Source organism: Lepisma saccharinum, chromosome 24 (genome assembly GCF_977018435.1).
Source record: "Lepisma saccharinum chromosome 24, izLepSacc3.1, whole genome shotgun sequence".
Classification (NCBI taxonomy): domain Eukaryota; kingdom Metazoa; phylum Arthropoda; class Insecta; order Zygentoma; family Lepismatidae; genus Lepisma; species Lepisma saccharinum.
In genome coordinates, this window is record NC_139252.1 from 12,516,676 (window position 1) to 12,537,020 (window position 20,345).

Below are 20,345 nucleotides of genomic sequence, written 5' to 3' on the forward strand. Positions count from 1 at the left end.
TTTTAATTGTTCCAAGCTCTTAGAGAAAACACACAAGTGCCTGTTTTTCCAGTCTAACCAGTTGGGTGCCAATAAAAAATTATCAACCATTAGTGTAGTTTTACCACAAGCCGATGGCCCAACTATAAGACACCTAATATAATCAGGCAGCAACTTGCCGTTTCTCTTATTCTGCTGTTCAGGTTCTGGCAGCCTCTTTATAACATCCCAGGTGTTCATATTATTATTTTGTTTGCATCGATCCAGCTGTGTTCTGGGAGTCCTAGCCATTTGACAAATAACTTGTTGCCTTTTCTGCGGATGATTTTTTCTATGAGATATGTGTCAGGCTGTTTAGTTTTGCTGAGCTCTTCTTCATAGAACCTGCCTTTGAGAATTTCTTCTCGGTGGTCTTTTATTATATATGTGTTAAGGGTCCCAGGTTTAACTTGAACCACTGTAAATAATTCAGTGCTCCAGTTTCTTGTAAAGCCTCTTTTGAATAAGTGCTTATATTTGCTGATTCTTACTTGATCACCCACCTGGTATTTGGCTTTTCTTGTTGTTGGCTGGTATCTAGGATAATAAACAGTGCTGATCAATTTTTGCTCATCAGATGAAGTTACTTCAGAGGGTTTCATGTTGATTGTGGAATGGACAGAGTTGTTATATTTATGTAGAAGTTCTGGAAGAATATTAATCCATTTATAATTACCTTGATGTGTGAATTGTTTATACATAAGATTTTTTAAGGTTTTGTTGAATCTCTCTACAATTGAGGCCTTTAGATCACTGTAACTCGAATAATGTTGTATTGACTGGCTTTTAATAAATTGTTGGAACACTGAATTATAAAATTCTTTGCCATTATCTGTTTGCAAATAGCGCGGTGATCTTCCACTCTGATTGATGATTGTCCTGAAGGCTTCTGTAACATATTTTCCAGTTTTGGATTTGAGTGGCACAGCCCAGGCAAATTTTGAAAATGTATCTATTACAGTGAGTAGATACTTGTAGCCCTTGTTGATTTTGTTTAAGTTTTTCAGCTGTCCACTTGCCATCTCAATCAAGTCGCTCTGCCATAAATCATCTATGCCATTTGTGACTACTGGCAGTCTCTTAAAATTATGTCTGGCTTGTCTGTGTAATTCATCAACAATAATTTGTCTAGACATAATATGTAAAAAGGAATATTGCAACTATGGGGTGTCCAGCAGCTGATACTACAGAATTTTCTAAATATAATTTGTCCCCTATTTGTATTTTAAATTCCAGAGAGCCATCATCTTCAACATAAGATGTTTCTAATGTATTGGGGTCTGTAAAATCCTCTAATTCTACACTGGTGATTTTTACTTTGTTATCAGCATTTGTTATTGATAAGGTAGGGTAGTGGTGTGCCTGTGGTTGCAGCCAATATTTGATCTTGATTGGTCTAAGTGTGCCCCCAACAAAAAACTGGTAATAAAATTGTGCAGGGGACAGCATATATATTTTGCCACCTGGTGTAAATGGTGAATCATATTCTTTGTTGGGGATGCTGTACAATTCAAGAATTACTGTATGTTTAGGATTTTCAATTATGCATGTTATTTCTTTTTCTGCTGTAAGCAATCTACTTGTTACAGATTCAAGGTGCTCATTGATAGTCCTAACAATCTCATCGTGCCCAGGATTGATTCTTATGTCTACAGCAAGTTTCTTGTATTGTTGCACAATCTCTTGTAGCTGCGTGGCAAAAACAGACAAAGCATTTGCTTGATTAGATTCCATGGTCCCTAGCTGTTGCTTGATATTGGATACAATTTGCTGTAAATTTTCAACAACTGCCAATTTTGAATTTTGGGTTGTAAGATCATGGACTTGTCTTCTGATATCCTCAAACAGGGCATGCAGTTCATTAATATGTTGATTGGTTGGAAGAGTAGCCACTGTCTGAGTAAGTTGTTTGATCTCTGTTTGGATATTCCTGATATCTTCTGATTTCAATATGCGATTCACTGCCCTTTTTATATTTTTAAGTTCCTGTGATGTAGGCAGATTTGATACAGTATTTTGCAAAAATTCAAGTGCCAATTTCACATTGTTTAATTCAGAAGCATCAGTCACATTTTGCATAGCATTTTGGAGCAGGGCTATATCTGCCTCAGTGGGTGTTGATTGTTGTAAAATTTCAAGTTTTGTTTGGATATCATCAATCAAGTGATGAAAATGAGATAGCTCAGATTCAGTGTTGAGGTTTTCAAGCTTTGTGATTTGTTGCTGGACACTGACAAGGGTATCTACAATCCCAGGCAAGCGGGATTCTAGAGTTTCTTGTACATTGTCAAATCACTTTGCACTGCTGCTATTGTACCCTCAAGATGGGTTATGGTACTTTGAATTTTTCCAAAATCTTCATATGTTTCAAGTTGCAGCTTGATGTTGGCAACACTCCGAGTTATTGCACTCAAAGCATCAGAAGATGCAAGTTGTTCATAAAATTTTCAAGTGTCTCAATTTTTTCTTTAACCTCGGCTATGGCATTGTTCAGAGGGTCCAGATTAGGTATCTCCAGTGATTGAATCTGTTCCTTTAAAGTAGAAATCACTAGATCAAAATCTTCTTGTGATTTTATGCTTTTGACAATTGTTTGGAGCTGTGTCTGGTCATTATTTATCTGCTCTTCCAATTGTTGTTTCAATTGCTCAGAGTTGGTGGCCTGGGTCTTAAATTTGGCTTGAAGAACTGCTACAGCTTCTTCTAAATTATCTAATATGGCCAAGTCAGTATATTTCTGAAGCAATATTTTAAGTTCTGAGTCAATTTTAAGAAGAGGGTCCATGCATTGTGATTGTAAATTTGTAATTTCTAATTGAAGACTGGCATTGAGTGTGGTTTGTAAAGCTTGTAATTCACTTCTTAATTTCTTGACTCTGACATCAAGCATCAGAATCTCATCACTGTGATCTTCATGTCTTGTATTGCCAAATATATCATTAGGCATTTTTGTTTTAGTGGTTATTTATTATTGAATATCTAATTCTTAATTCTATAATAAAAGGTATAAGCTTGTCATAGGATCCCGGGACCTCAATATATAAGCAGTCACCAGCAGAAACAGTATATACAGTGCCAGAAACCATGTTTGAGTGCTTAATTCTGTAAATATTTCTCCCTATTGAAATTTTGACATCACCCTCAGGGGTTGTAATAAATTGTAATTGACCACCTACAGGGAATTGGTAATGATTTAAATTATTGTTAAATATGTACAATGTTTTACCTGTTTCATCATCAATATCTGTAAGTATGCTGTTCAGATGAATAATTAACAAAGCACTTAGTTTAGATATTATATCAGAAGAGGGTTGTGGTGTTGGCAGGTCTTTAATAGCCTGTTTTTTGAAACCAAATAAGTTCATAGGCATGTTTATTTATTTCAAATCATGCTCTGTAATTGGGCATTGATTCCCATTTTTCAAATCACAATGCCCCCATGGTAGAGTATGTATGCCACATGACAAAATGCATCTCTTATCATCATGTGGGTCCAGAGCCACTTTTCTTACAATATTTGTAGTCAATAAGTGATCTATACTCTGAATTCTGCATTCTGATGTTCTGATTGTGCTACATGATTTGAGACAATTTTCATAATCTTTAAATTCAAGCTCTTTGTCAACAGTTACTCTGCCAATGCCTTTGGCCTTTTTGGCAACAGCACCACTACATGTTTCAAAGCTGTACATCTTGGCCCTTAACCCAGCAAATGCCACAATAACATCACCAAGTGTCTCATCTTATAACTTGCCAGGCATCTTTTTGTTGTGGGGTTGAATCGTTGTATGTTCACTGCTATCAAAATATTCAAGCAATTCAGGCTGTGACATATCTTGATAAACATCTTCTGTCTGAATATCAAGAATAAAACTATCTGTATCCATGTACATCAGTTTTACACGATCCTTATAAAAAGGTTTCAACACATTATAATACAATTTTAACATATGTAATTTGGCCAAATCCAATATCACAGCCCCTACATAAATAGGCTTATCAAACTTAATTTTTGTTTTTTTCATGTTGAAGAGTGCCATATTTTCATTATAAATTCTTCTATAATTGAAATTAGGCTTTGCAATCAATTTTTTGCTCAGGCTGGGGTCAGTAATTATTTTAACATCAGTATGTTTTCTGACATTTTCAATGGTTTTACCATATACAGAATTGACCATCAATTTAAACAAAGATTTGTCAAATTGGCTCATTGCAGATGTTCGAAGCTCTGTGTTTGTATCAATATATGGCTTCAACCATCTTGAGTGCCTGAACCTTAAAACTTTGCCAACTTTGCTCACTTGAACACCATGATTCATTAGGTACTGGAGGTTTTTGTAATATATGACATAACCCTGTTTTGACTCCAGTGTCATCATCAATTTCTTCTGTTTAGAGCCAGGTGAGTACTGAACCTCAGGAATTGTGGGCATATCAGAAAATTTGTTGTGTAAATTATCTGGTATTGTCAGATCAACCTCTAAGAAGAGGCCATAGTTACTTTCATCAAAATCCTGAAGATCTTCAATATTGAAATCTTCAACCCACTCAAGCCCTGCATATAGCATAACCATACAGGCTGTTGGCATCTACATACAGTATATAATTTGATGGCAGTGCTGGATCATAATCAGGAATATATTTGTTATTTGCTCTGGCATATCTCTGAGAACATTGCACCATGCCTCCTCTTATACATTGTTCCATAAACAGATACATATCTTCATCTTGGATTAGATCCAATTGCATTTTAGTGTTAAAAAACATTGCAGACCATGCTAGGCCTGGTGCACTGTAAAAATACATTGGATCCAGTTTATAATTTTGCATGGAAGATTTTCTGAATGCCTGAAGTATATCAGCTAAGAGGGTCACATCAAGTTTTAAATATGCCATGTGATAATCACCAAATGTCTGGCATTTTAAATTGTTCCACATCAACTGGGCATGGTGATAATCTTCATCAGTGATTCCAGATCCTCTGATTTTGCTGTAAAACTCTTGTTCTGGTGGCAGAGAACACTCATCAAATTAGAAAAATCTGTAACATAATCATATGGATATACACCCTTCCGCCTAATTAATTTCAGGTCCTGATTTGGAAACATGGTACATGTGATTTTGAATTGATCATCAGATAATTGAGTGGCCAGTGTAGCCAGGCTAGCCGATAAAATTCTGTAGGAATCAAGAAATCTTAAGTGAATAGGAACACCATTAACTTCAATTTTCTTGCTAATAGCTATATATTTCTCATCATTTTCAGCTAAAATATTTAAATTCTGCTTGTCAAACCCCTCGTACCTGATCAAATGATGGAAATCATAATTGGATGCACCATGGCAAAATATAGGGACAAATTTTGGTCTCTGGATCTTAATATTACAGCTATTACACAGGGCCATTAAAAATTTACCATCTGTATGAGAATGGTGTTTCACCTTGATATTTATATCTGAAAATTCAGAATCACATACCGGGCATTTTTCTGCATTATTGAAATCTTCAATCTGTTTCTCTGTTAAAGGCAACATAGGTTTTGATTTTAATAAGATATTAGATGCTATGTCAGGGCACTTATTTTCTATTCTATGTGCAAATTCTTTGATGGCATCTGGTCCTGTGTATAAATCTTCTTTACTAACAACCCCATCCTGTACAACCACATAACAAAAACTGGAGGGTTCATGTAATTGATATGATGTAATTGAAGATTCCTCAGGATCTGGGCTGCAGAATGCAAGAGGTTTGAGATTTGATTCAAAATCACAGACTATATATGCTGGGTGTTCCAACAAGGCTTCAAACGTTTTGAATTTTGCATTTTCACTTGGCATTGGCATCACCATATGAACAGGTTTATAGTTGCCACAGTATATTTAATGTTCACATAACTTGTTTTTAGCAATTTCTGTGTTCACTTCCCGAACCCCATTCACCATTTTTTGACCATCAAATACAGTTAAACATCTTCGGCACAACTTGAATATTCTATTGGATTTGCCTTGTTGTTTTCTGACTAAAGCTTCAAGACTGTGTATCAGAGTGTAATGATATGTACCATCCCCTTCAATTAAGAGCAGATCAATCGGAACAGCAGAATCATCATCAAGTGTACTGATTCTGAGAGGTGCTATCAAGCAATTGCCACGACCAGTGGAACAAATAAATACATTAATAGATAATTGTTTACCATTGATATCCCGGGCCTTTTTTTTTCAAATTTATCAATATTCTGAAGAGACATTAGATATTCTAAACCCTCCATTGCTTCATCAAAAATGTGTTCATATTGTTTATAATAAGTTATTCTCTCAGGATGCCTTAAAACTGGAAACAAAGCAGCTAAAATACACCACAAAAAGCATTTCTCATCATTATTTTCAATATTGACCACGGCTCTTTTGTTTTTAATATTAGCAGGTAATGGCAGATATGTAGAACCTTGTAATGGGCTGAATTCAGAAATATTAATATATAACTTGTGTGGAGATCCGCATAGGCTCCATCCAGACTCTTTTGCTGCAAATTCAGAGTGTTTAATATTCAATTGATCTACATATTATTTTGTCTGAATTTGTATTTGAATATACAGGTACAGTTTCTGTTATGTGAGGCTGTGTAAATTTTGTGCCATTTGGTTTCTTATATTGTGTAAACAATTTGAGGGACAGCTTATAAGAGCCATTTTGTGTATTTAGAATTGCCTGCACATCAGGATTTACACTGTTCAAAAAATTCTTAATACCACATCTTGGCTCTGATACAAAACAGTGATCTCTTAATTGGCCATTAAAACTGCTATGGATAGGTGGTGCATAGCGTGGCTGCTTTGCCGGTCTAGCATTAAGAGGTGTTTCATGCTTCCTTTTCAGACCAGATGTAGATGGTTGTGAGGGCAATATTGATGACTGTACATAAGAATTACACTTGTGCCATTTGTAATATGCCTTGCTTAATATTTTATGGCATCTTGGACACATTTTTGTGGCCTTTCTGCATTTCTTAGAGTCACAAATATGCCGGTTCCTAGACCAATTAGAACTAGATATATTTTTATTACACTGATTGCAATATTTTTGTTTTGGCTTTTTTATTGTTTATTTATATAAAATTTCTTGGTCCAAAAAAACAGAACTATGCCAAAACAATTATAACAGCAGTTAGTGGCTGAGCTGGTGCTTTTATACCCAGACAACAGCAATAACTAGGCTCTGGTAATCCCCAATATAAAATAATTTTGCTCTATTATGCTGTTGTACAACACACTTTACCAGGTTTCAGATCTGGGAGCTATCAGTTGTATATCAACTAGCACTAATTATTCTCAAAATCTCACGTGTGGAGATATTATTTTGCCACATGTATTTCAATCTTACACATTTTATCAGGACTCAAACCCGAGCCTCTTGTTTACAAGGCAACAATATTAACATTTTGCAATCAGGGGAGGCTTCATATTTTATCAGGACTCAAACCCAGAAGCCTCTTGATTACAAGGCAATAAAAACCATGGGGCTATGCACCACACTCTACTGGGTCTCAGAACCCAGGAGCTATGAGCTTTATATCAATGTACACATGGCGGAATCAATCTGAGGGGGGGCTCATCATTTCTACACTGGAATTCAAGATTCCTGGGATTTTGACAGAAAAACACACTGTAAACAATAAGATCATATGGGAACTTGGCATAGTTATAAGTGTAGGCAAATCTGTCTGTTGAGACTTCTTCTTTTCTACACTAGAATTCAGAATTCATGGGATTTAAAAACATATCACACTAGAAGAATTGGGGTATAAGCCTCTCTTGACATTGTTTTAAGTGTAGCCAAATCGGATTGTTTAATCATTTGAGCTCTTCTTTTCTACACTTATAAGTTGGGTTTATAATATCATCAATACAACTACTAAGGTAGCGTGCAACACGCGAATGTAAAACTGGGAAAAGTATTTCCGATTTCCCTAAAGCTGTACATCAATAGCATAATCGGTTGAAGAGAGATGACCGTAGTTTCATGCCGTGCAAAATACAGGGGAATTGTTTTATCATGATATTCTCTGCATAATCGACAGAAGAACAAACTCAACCCTGTTGTTTCAGTATGATTTATGTTTATCTTTTGCTCATTTTACTAGATTTCTACCTCTTAGGTTAACCGTGATACTGAAGATCATTTTCTGTAGGTGAGGTCAATATTATAAACGTGTGTCGTGACAATTTCCGTGACGTCATGTTTGCAAATCATCGTGAAACAGAAATATTTACAGTCCCTACTAAAAGTTTAAGACCATCTTGTCATGTGTTTTTCAGACAAACAGAAAAAGTGCATATGCGAGTGATTTTAATGAAATAAATACTTTAATACAAAATTGGAATTATTATGTAACGTTATTGAAAGATACATCAAGATAAAGAAAGTGTAAAGGCATATTAGTGCACTTATAACTAATAGATGCAACTAAACGTACAATTTGTAAAATCATTAAATTTGAACATTGAAAAAGTACTTTTAAACAAACATTTCTCATAAAATTAGAAGAATGAAGTGTGAAATTTTAATAGGTCCACCTTTAAGATTCAAGCACATTTGCACAAGTTTTCTCATGCTGCTGACCATTCTGGCATTCTTGGGGCGTAATCTTATTCCATACTTCGGAGATATGTTCATGAAGTTCTTGGACATTCCTTGGCTGGCGTCTGGTTACACGAAGACTTTGTTTATTGTAAAACCACGCAGGTTTTACTCACATTTAATGCTACTGCAATTTCCCTATGAGACCTTTTGCATCTGTACATACCAATTATTTTCCATTTCACGTTCACGGGCAGAGATTTTCTCCCCAATATTACGTACGTTGCGATTCAAACACCCAGTTTATTTTCAAGCGTAACGAAAACAGTTTGGACTTGCACAATGCTACTACTCGAGATATGTCATTCTGCGCCATCTATTGACACACATTTCAACTAGTGACTGATAAAATTTGTTCACTCCAGCGCAGTCGCTGAGCAAGATACTGTTATCTGAAGACCTCTCAGTTTTCGCTGTATTTTTATAATTTTTCGAATTTTAGAAAAAAATTTAAGAACATGAGAATTTTTTTTTTTATTTTTTTTCACAAAACCTTCGTTCATGTTCCACAATACTGGAAAAAATTTAGTACTGTCATAACGACGTCGGTTACGTGTATACACATTCATCTGTACTTCAAAATGCTGGATTTTTCAGTTAAGAAATTTAATTTTTCACTTTGTATCTCAAGAACTACAAGACGTATACCAATATTCTTTTCGGTAATATATGCCTCACACACTATATTACTTTAATAAAATTTCACTCCATATTTGTACCAAAAACTTTAGGTCAGGATTAATTTATATGAAAAAAGTTGGTGGTCTTAAACTTTTGGTAGGGACTGTAGAAACAGACAGCGAAGGAAAGACGAAAGTAAAAGAAAAATACATGAAAAAGATATGGAGAGAGAGAGAGAGAGAGAGAGAGAGAGAGAGAGAGAGAGAGATGGAAAGAGAGGCAGAGACAGAGACAGAGGGAAAGAAAGAAATAAATAAAGCGAGAGAGATAGACAGGGGTGGAGATGGATAGGAAAAGAATAGAAACTTGAGGGAGGTGGAAATAAATAAAATAGGAAAGTAGCTGTAGAGAGAGAGAGAGGTGGAGATGGAAAGGAAAGAATAGAAAGTAGAGGGATGTGGAAAGATAGAAAAGAGGAAAGGAACTCAAGAGAGAGAGAGAGAGAGAGATAGAGAGAGGTGGAAATGTAAAGGATAGAAGGTAGAGTGATGTGGACGTTAAGAAAAGAGGAAAGGAGCTCGAGAGAGATAGAGAGAGAGAGGCGCAGAAGGAAAACCAAAGATGGAAACTCGAGGAACAGAAGGAAAGGAGTTCGAGAGAGATAGAAAGAAGGAAAGAAAAACAGATTCAAGAGAGAGAAAAATAATGAAGGAAAACTTGGAAGAGAGAGAGAGAGTGCAGGAGAAAGATTGAAAGAGAATGAAAAACATTGTAGAGAGAGAACGAGAGAAAGAAAAGGGGTGAGAGAGAAAGAGAGAGGCAAAAATAGGAAACAAGAGAGAGAGAGAGAGAGTGAGAGAGAGAGAGAGGGAGAGAGAGAGTAATAGTAGAGGAAAGAAATAACAAGAGTTAAAGAGAAAAAAATGTATTACACAAGAACGAAGGGAAAATGAAGAAGAGAAATAAGAACAGAAATGAGAATAGGATTGAAGTAAAAGACTTTTCATATCCCAATAAGAAATCTCTCAGCATCGGCCATAGTCGTGACCAAGGTAACGATTAACACAGCTGTTGTCATTGTTAATTATGAAGAATGCTCGGTAACCGTTCTCGACTTAGCAGACGTTTTACACATCTCTCACGGCAGTGTCTTCATAATTCGTCAGAGTACTTGTCCATAGCACTTCTCTGTGTAGGGTGGGTACCAAAGCTGGCAATTGGCTAATTTGCGAAGATGAGGAAAGTGATGATATCGTGAAATTGACTAATGGACATTCACAAACTCCGGCACTGGGGCAGGCAGGAGATTACTTCGAAATGGACCTGCCTAATGTATTTGGTGGGTAATAAACTCATCCTTTATTGGCTGGTTCCTCCTTCGTGCTATGAAAACTCTTGTAAAGATTCATCATGTGTAAGCTCTATTTTGTAATTTTTATTATTACTAACGCTTATTTGCCACCCCATTACCTTGCTTGCATTGTATGTAGTAGGGGAAATTGTGGTTATCCAGAACAAAGACGTAATGGCGAACAGCTTACAGGTGTTCTGCTGTAAGAGTGATCCAATTGGTTCCGTCACCTAGCACCTGTCAGGTACAGTCACGGACAGTTTTGGGTTAAAATGAATTCATTGACTTTCAATGGAATCGTTAAAACCCAGAAGTGTCCGTGACTGTACAATGCGTTAAGCTCCTAGCGGTGTCATTATTCTGTGAGATATCGAAGCCAGGGGACAAATAATGTCTGTTTAGAAAACTCAATATGCTGACCAAGGCAGAAATTCATTCTATTATTAAACATAAACTAAACGTAACGTTTCAACTATCTACCAAGGTCTTCTTCAGACTCTGTACCTTGTACAAATGAGACAAGGTACAAAACAGGACGATATATATTCACAAAAATTACTCCCCCAGACGCAAAACTATTACAAAGCAGTTATCCTGGAACATTCCAGCAGCTGGTCTTCCCTTGTCAACTGTACTTTCACCTGACAGGCTATTTAGCTAAACATTTCCTTTCATCTGGAAGGTGGTTGGAAAAAGGAAAAAGTGTGTGAGATAAAGAGTCCAATAGTCTTGTGTCTGGAGGGGAGTAATTTTTGTGTATATATATCGTCCTGATTTGTACTTTGGTCTTCGTCATCCTTCAAGCCAGATTTGACAGAGAAGGAAGTCCGACTTCTCTGCTGCAGTCCGGAAAGAACCAATATGTCATGTCACGCACCGACGGAGTGCCTCGAGGTACGAGGTCTTCAACGTCAGAGACCAGCAACAGCGGCAGGAAGCGTAAAGTGAAATCCGATTGCTCCTTTGGAACACAAGATGATGTTCCAGACAGCGAAGTCAGGTGGCAACAGCAAGGAGGCGGAAGGTCTGCCACTGCTTCCCCTGCCACCAGCAGCCATACAAGTACATCCGACAGCCTTACTCCCATGGGACTACTACAATCTGATTCAACACCGTGCCCGCAGAAGCCGATAAAGAAGCCCTTGCATCACAGTATTTCAACAGACTGGTTTCGCGATGGCGAGCCAAGTAGAAGCTCTTCTCCCTTTGAGGATCACCTTTATCTACAGCAAAGGCAGCTGTAGAATACACACGCTCGACAACTCGGGATACTCCGCTGTTCGACAATTCCTTCGGAGTCAGCAAATCGAACACGCTTACGGCTCCACGGCCTCCGAAAAAATGAAAGTAATCATCCGACACTTACCAAAGGACTTGGATCTCGACTACATTTTCGACCTCCTAGAGACGCAACACCGGCTACGTGTCTTCTCCATCGGATGACTTTCTACTAAAGCACGACCCAAGAAGAACGACAACCAAATTGATGCCTCTTCTCCTCCTTCGACCAAGCAAACCCTACCGCTGTTTTTGGTTACGCTGAACAAAGAGTAACCCGATAATTTTTGGTTTCACAAAATCAAGATGCTTGGACCTTTTCACATAGTGGTAGAAAAGTACCGTTCTCAACAGATCCTGCAGTGCCACATATGCCAACACATAGGCCACGGTCAGAGTAACTGATACGCCCGACCCCGATGCGTCAAATGCTCAGGTGACCACTTGTTCGCCGATTGTTCCAACAAGGAACAATATATACAACCCACTTGTGCTAATTGCAAACAAGGACACTTGCTAGGGACCTGTAGTTTAGGTGGTAGAGCAGTTTAAGGCTGAACATTGCTCTCAAGTAAATGAAAAGATCATTCTATTCTATTCCACTCTAAGGTGAGATCCAAATAATTATGTGCCTCAACCGGGTATAAAATCCGAGACCCCTTGGCATCTTCGTCGACTATTAAGATAGCCACAGTTTAAATACACAGTATCATGTCGGCAAACCGATTCTCAATGTAGTGAAATCAACTACGTCAGTCAAATGCATCTAAGTTATCTAGTAAAAACTATTTAAACCGAGACAGCTTGTCTTTCGGTTTGAATTGCTGGGTTTTAAAGAAAATGGGTGAGATTCATGTAGCGAAATAAAATATAATTGCGCATTTAATACAGTCTAGGACCGGACATTAGAGTTGCCCAAATGCCACTGCAGATGCCGGCTGCACACAACAAGGCCATTGTTTGAAATTCCTTGTGGTATGAAATCTCGGAACGCGATCTCCTAATCTCAGTCCACTTCCAGGGCCTGCTGGAGGAAAGCAATGAGAGCACTACTTACCCTTTCAACGTCCCTGAACACCCTGATGAGATTTCGACCAGCGAGTTTCTCGACGTCCTTCTCCGTCCACCTACTGCTCCCCAGCAACTCTGCCAGGAGATAAGGATACCGCGATACATCCTCAAGTCCTTCTGGAGTTCTGCAAAGAGATTTAAGAAACACGTAAGTCTTGCTAAATAGCTGAAGGTCATCTTTGGATGCAAACTGAACTTCAACTGCACAACAAAATCAAGACGGGATGCAATGATTACATATATTATGAATATACATGTTTTTTTGTTCTTGTAAATCTGTTATAACTTACTCACACGTTTCAGTACTATGTATATTGTTCTCTGTTCTTTGATGCACATGCAAATGCAAACATATTACGAGGGTCAGTCAAATGGTTATTGCAGTAGCATGAAATAAGTAGCGCATGGAATATGAAGAACGGTTCTTGTATTTTCATGAATGGACACTTTCAAAACTGTCACAAAGTCTGTTCAAACCTTTGTCATATCGTGACACGAGTTTCTCTACACCTTGTTCGAAGAATTCCGGTCCAACCTTCGATAATCATCCTTACGTCCAAATTGAAACTTCCTGGTCGAAATGATATCGCCGCTTCGCAACACATTAAAATCGCAGGGCGCAAGGTAAAGTGCTCCCCTGTGCATAGCACCACGCCATGAAGGCGTATAGTTGGTGCGGGGGTAACGCCCTACACTTTCTTGATCCGGTCGTGAGTGGGGGTGATGTGATCAGCATCACGCCCCTGACCGCCTTTACCCCCCAGGGTTTCCCCCAGGTACCCATGTTATTCGACGCTGGGTTTTCCAACGTTAGAAAAGTTCCCGGATTTGAACCGGCCGGGGATCGAACCCGGGACATTTAGCATGGTAGTCAGACGCGTTACAGACTGAGCCACCGCGGCCAGTTGACAGCCTTTTTGCTGGTAGTCGTTTTCAATATCCGTAAGTACATTCTCGAACATCTCACACCATTTTTCGATCACGTGAGACGATATTTCTTTATCACACCTTCTTGCACACAGCAAACTAGTAACTGCATGCACGTAGAGTTCGAACACCACTTCCAACTGACCTAACATGTTCAAGCTGATCATATCCAATCCCTAACAGCTACTGCACAAGAGAACCGTGAGCAGTGTTCAATGCCACGTTCATCAAAATGAATCTTTCAGACAAAATGTCATGGGTAAGTGCAACTTATTTTTTGACCGACCCTCGTAGATACAAATGCAATACCGCGAAATTTTACAATGGCTCTAGGATCATAAATTCAGATAATTAATAAATAGAGAGAATACCACTAAATTTACTTTAAATTAGTTCAATCTGAAACAATATTTTCTGAATATTAGTATTTGTGACAACATTCTCAACAAATAGCATGTAATCTTAATTCTTAATTCCATTGTTTATCCTTTTACCTAGTGCGTTACGGATCGAGAGAGCAACACTTAACTTCTATTCAAGTGAACAAAATATTTTATGTATGTGGTAGGATCGACGGACCTGTCTTTTACAACAAATGCAGTGGGCCATCAGACTACTCAAAGGTTCTTCCCAGGTTCGATTCTACACACCAGTAAAATAGATTTGTTCTTATGCCCTGTATTTATTGAGCTGCATGCGCATACATTTCTATAATTGTCTAGTCAGTGAACCTAAGCTCATTTCGTACAGAGGCTTCTTTTCTATTCTGTAATAATTAAATTTTTGTATGTGCTATTTTAATTGATGAACTGAGAGCGATTGCAAATTAATATTCAACTTAAACAATGTCGTGACCTTCACATAAAAATCTTAACCAGATTGGTGTGCACTAAATTTTAAAGAATGGCCGAACACTGGGCTCCATATTGACACTGAAGTGGAAGGTAAAACAAATGAATTAGTGAAACTAAAACGTAATATTTTACTCTCCTATCCTACTAAGTAATGACCCGTGTCGCAACACCCCGTCAAGGCCAGGGTCTCACTTCCACCTCCCACCATTCAACTAGCTACGGGGTGACGTGTGGTCAGCACGGCGAACTCCCAGCTGTTGTTGTTGTAGGTTTCCATAACCGGGTCACACTACTCATACGTCACACGGCCACAGTCGAGGACTCACTAGAGATGATATGAACATTAAAATAAAACTGAAAGTGTATACCCTGTCCCGTCTATCTCTGGAGCAAGCGAAGGAAAACTATTTGCCCAAGTAGTGACACAAGACAGTTCCACCAATGAACACGCGAGAGGAATCTGGATTGTTTGGAGAGAGAGGGGGCAACTGCAGTTATCAGCCTTCCCAGCAGCATGTACTGTTTCGATCTGACACTCTGAGCTGTCTTCCTCCACAGATTCCTGGGATAGAGTATAAGTCCACTTTACGCACAGATATGCTCCACGGGATTGAGCCTACAGTTTAAAGTTAGATCAAATGCACTGTGGAATGTGCCACCACATTGGATCGAATCCGAGACCCCTTTATTTCAAGTTGCACGTAATAATAATTATGAAATGTGAACTTACAGTAACAAATAATATTATTTTCGTATTCAGAAAGCGCTTTAAAATAATATACTTACAAGTTGATCCCATCATATCCGGCTCCGATGCCAACGTGATCCACCCCCGCAACCTCTCTGATGTGATTGATATGAGCTGAAAGAGAGAACAGAAAAAGAAATAAGTGAATGACGATTGGGCTGTTGGAAAATATCATAGGACATTGACATTAACATATCCGCAGAAATAATGGATCAAAATGAAATATCTCTTTGAGAAGAAAACCGAACACCGATCAATTCTCTCCGGAAACGAATCTTAAATGAAGATAGCAAATGCCTCATATTGTTGGCAGCTCCATTGATTTCTTATTCTGAGCTTATGAGGTGAAAAAAAAAATGCAAATTTAGAATTGAATCCTTGGATCTCGGTGATATTTTTCCAGTTTCTAAAGCAAATTAGTATCAGAGGAAGCGCAACTTGCTGCAAAGTTCAGGACATGAATCTTGCTGGAGAGTTTCAGAATAATTTTAGAAGTCCAACTGTAAATCTGGGACAATGTTATATGAACTTACCACGAAGCACAAATACGTATTTTTATTTTTGGTTATCCTGTATTGTTTATTCATATTTTGTACAAAGTAGCAGCTACGTAGATGCACGATTAATTGAGGAAAGGAGGTCACATTAACGATTCTAATCCACGACCAAAAGTTTGACATGAAGCTAATCTATCCACGTCGCAAATACAAACTTTTTTGGGACTTCCAGAGTTAATAATAGGTCTAGATTTTTGTAGACATGCAGTTCATATAATAATAATAATGTATAATACGAAACACACAAGCTCGTAGTAAAAAAAAATCTGTGCGAGCTTTAATGGTAACTAACAGTTTGGAAGTTAACACTGCGAACTCAAAATCGTCTAATCGAATTATCTAAGACGTTTTTAACTTACTTGTGAAATTTTATCACCGCATATTTTGGGTAACTATATTCCGAATAGAGATGTTGAACATATCATTTTGCATATTATATTAATGGTGCAAATTTCAGAATACTTGATTTATTTCTGAATATAAGAGTCATAAAATAAATTTCAGAACTAATTTGACTTGTGTAAATTTAAAGTAATACAACGAACTCACCTACAACATCCTGCATCGTAGCTGTTTCATTGCAGCTTATAAAATAATTGTAAAAGGCCACCATCACAACACCTCCATTCTCCGCCTGCAAAGAAAAGAATTAGACAAAAAAATAGCAAATTTACAAAATATATTAACTCCATTATACGACATGCTTAGGCAATGACTTGGGGATAGGGTAGGGCAGGAGAAGGCAAGGGATTAGGATACCCTTTTATCTCTCCCTCAATGTACACTCTTCGGAATATTTATTTTTAATGGAGAGAGAGAGATATATATGGAACTGCAGTGTATATGCAGGGTGTGTCAGCAAAATCCGTACAAAACACTAAGTTAAATAGAACAATTGCTTACTCCTAAAAAACTTGCACTTCGCAAACAATCATTCATATGTTACTGAAGGGATCCTTCCTGGGTTCTGATATTCGCTTCGATCGCTGCCTCCATTCTCTGTCTGAATCGCGAACACACCCTCTGTATCTGCTCTCGTTACAAATGCACTAATGCTGCCTGGAGAGATGCCGCTTTTGGATGCCTGGACTTGTTAGTAACATTTGTGAAAAAGCTCCTCACGTAATAGTGCAGGGGATTTACATGTGGACTATTCGAAGGCCAGAAGCAAGTTGCAGCGAGACAGTTCCCTTGGTCTTGGCAGCCTCAGACAGCATCTGCCATACCTTGATCACATAGGACGTGTATCTTCGGTCCTCTTCAGCGATCTGATGCATGATGGCCTCACTCACCCGCAAAGTGGTGGCCAACACAGTCTACCTCGGGCACCCGAGATACTTATGATTAATTGGCAAACATTTTGCGCAAAAACCTTCAATAAATCGCCGCTCTAGATTCTATTCCACACTCGACCTCACTAACTCGCATATTTCGACATTCTGCTCGTCTTACACACACGTCTGGCCAACAATCAACAATTTATGAAGTCAAATTCGAAGTTAGGAAACTTAAACTAGAACTTTGAAAGATAATTTCAGTAAACGTTCAATTAAACTTTATATATCCACGTGTACTGCTACAGAGATGTGTTATTTATTAACTAGTGACTCCTAGATGGATCTCGTCTGTAAAATGTCAAAATGAGAGAAGATTCTGAGCAAAATGTAGAGAAAGTTATAGTTTTGAATTAAGAGGAATTGTACTGCGTTGCAGTTTAGAACAAAATTACTTTTGTAGTTTAGATTATTAATCTGAAACTGTCATAAATAGACGAAGAATTTGAAGTTTATTAGTAAGTAAAAAAGAAAGTGTTATGAAGTGTTGTTCTTCAATACTGTAAGGCTTAAGCAATAAATTATTGTAAATCAAAAAATTGACATGTTTCCAAACCGAAAGGGGAAATCGCAATGTAACCCCTAGTCTTATTCGTCATTGCTGCTTGGCGAAAGTAATCTGAGAGTTATAGTGAATACCACTTTCCGTATATGATTTAATTGTTCACACGTGTTCTGTGAGGAAGTATATGCTAGTAAATCTCTGTCTGAAAAGCAATTTGTAGCATTCATATATAATATATGAATATTCAGGGTTACTTCAAACTCGACGTATTCCTTTGAAGGCATGATTGTACAGCGAATTTGCAACAAATTTCCAAAACGTGCCATATACCAAGGAGGGTCATTTTCGAGATATTCCACATTTATTGATTTTGTTGGAAAACTCCAGATTTCCAGGTTCAAAATGAAAATAAGAAACAAGGTGATGATCGAATTCAACTTGCTTTGATTAGTATGTCATGCCAACACGTTGACAATGTTTTATGAACAGTAAAACAATCAAAAGCGCCGAACATTTTCAAAGAGCAGGTCAAAACTTACTTGGCATGACATACAAATTAAAACAAGTTGAATTCTATCATCACCTTGTTTCTTATTTTCATTTTGAACCTGGAAATCTGGAGTTTTCCAACAAAATCAATAAATGTGGAATATCTCGAAAATGACCCTCCTTGGTATATGGCACTTTTTGGAAATTTGTTGCAAATTCGCTGTACAATCATGCCTTCAAAGGAATACGTCGAGTTTGAAGTAACCCTGTATATACAGTAATACATTATTTAGGTACTACAAACATTAACAAAATTGTTGACCAAATGGGAAATCTAACCCAAAACATTTCCAATACGAGTACTCGAGAGTTCATATGCTATCTAGGATGCCATCTTAAATTAGCAACGAAAATAAGCAAGGGATCCAGGGGCGGGAGAAGAGTAGCAGATGGAAGAGTAGCAAAGTAAGTTAAATGCTGTTGTACGTACATGGTAATAATGTTGACGATAAATACGCTGACCACAGCAAAATCCCTTTTGGTTTAAGGGAGTACACACTATCCTACCTTTACCTACGCCACTGCATATTTGTGTTAAGCCGTAACTAATTTGTATGTAAAGATTTATACATTTGTTAACATATACATATTTGTATTTTACAAAACCTTACACAACGGCGCCCTCTCTGAGGAGACAAAAAATCATACTTTCCTGACGGTTGGCCTCTTTATCTTTGCGAGATGGAAAATTCCCCACATTTCCACTCTTAATTGTCACCCTTAGTAAATTTATGAGACCCTACGGGACCCTAATATAAATACTAGAGTACCCCTCCCCACTATCATCACACATTGTTGCACCACAAGGAAGGCCGAATGAACTTCCTTCCCACAATAGTACCTGTGGACTCTTCTTGCCGGGACAGAGAATTCCGGTTGTCCTACACGACTTCGTGAAAGGCGTCTCCGTGGCTAAATGGAAAGACGCGAAGACCCTTCCATCTCTCATCTGTGGAAGGATATTGCGTTTGTAATAAAGTATGCGTGTGTGCGAGGTTCAGCGTAATGAAAGCCTGGATTTTTGGTTCTGTGGTGCCTGTGAGAAAACCACGGGGACATTTGAGGGAAGTTAATCAAGATTTGAACGTATTCCGATTCTTCGCAGATTCTATGGACAGTGCAAGAAAGTACAATTGGTAAATATTTGTAATGATAGGAATTATCATCATGCAACGTTCATAGTTTCCTCCAAATATTTCATAATATGTACTAAGAATCCCCCAATACAGTCACGGACACTTCTGGGTTGTAACAATCCCGCTGAGAACTAATAGGAGCTTTACAATGCAGAGGTATTCGTGACTGTAGTGAGGTGTACCCCATATTACCGCCGCCGTATTTAAGTTGATTGCCAGTGCAGCCAATTACGCATAAAAATTCCTCTGAATGAGATAAAATTTGGCAATAGCTTTCCGTAGTGTATACATTTAAATTTAGTCAATTTCGAAATACAATCGCCATGTTGAAAACTGATCACCCTTACTGGCAAATTGCAGAGAAATGTTTCCAATTATATAAATCTAGACAGATATCTTCCTGCAGTCGGTATACGACGCTGACAACCATGAACGAAATTACACATGCTCTAAATAAACGAGTCCACTGGCAAATTAGGGGTGACGACTGTAAGTAAACGTGGAAAAAATCTTTGTAACAGCTATCACAAGCACGTACACATCGAGCGATATACAACTGGATGCATACAAGACACATACTGATCCAAATCCCACAGTGTAGTTTCGTTCATATTTCTACTTCCTTCACCTTGCTTGCTTGGACTTGTCCTCTCGAGTTAGGCAAATCATCCATGGTCGAATAATAAAGACTTGTACAGAAGCGAATTTTCCAAAATCGTAGCCATAACTACAGTTAAATTTGCAGTAAAGATACTATATT

General features: G+C 37.9%; 1 protein-coding gene across 1 annotated transcript in view; it reads right to left on the reverse strand.

Moving 5' to 3' along the window:
* Positions 1-20,345, reverse strand: part of LOC145978104 (dipeptidase 1-like) — a 176,756-nt gene that overhangs the window by 17,015 nt on the left and 139,396 nt on the right. The window contains exons 7-9 of the mRNA XM_083110545.1: positions 16,611-16,695; positions 15,543-15,618; positions 12,955-13,100 (exon numbers count right to left, since the gene is read on the reverse strand). Of these exons, the coding sequence (XP_082966671.1) occupies positions 12,955-13,100; positions 15,543-15,618; positions 16,611-16,695 (307 nt within the window). The remainder of the gene's footprint in view (positions 1-12,954; positions 13,101-15,542; positions 15,619-16,610; positions 16,696-20,345) is intronic.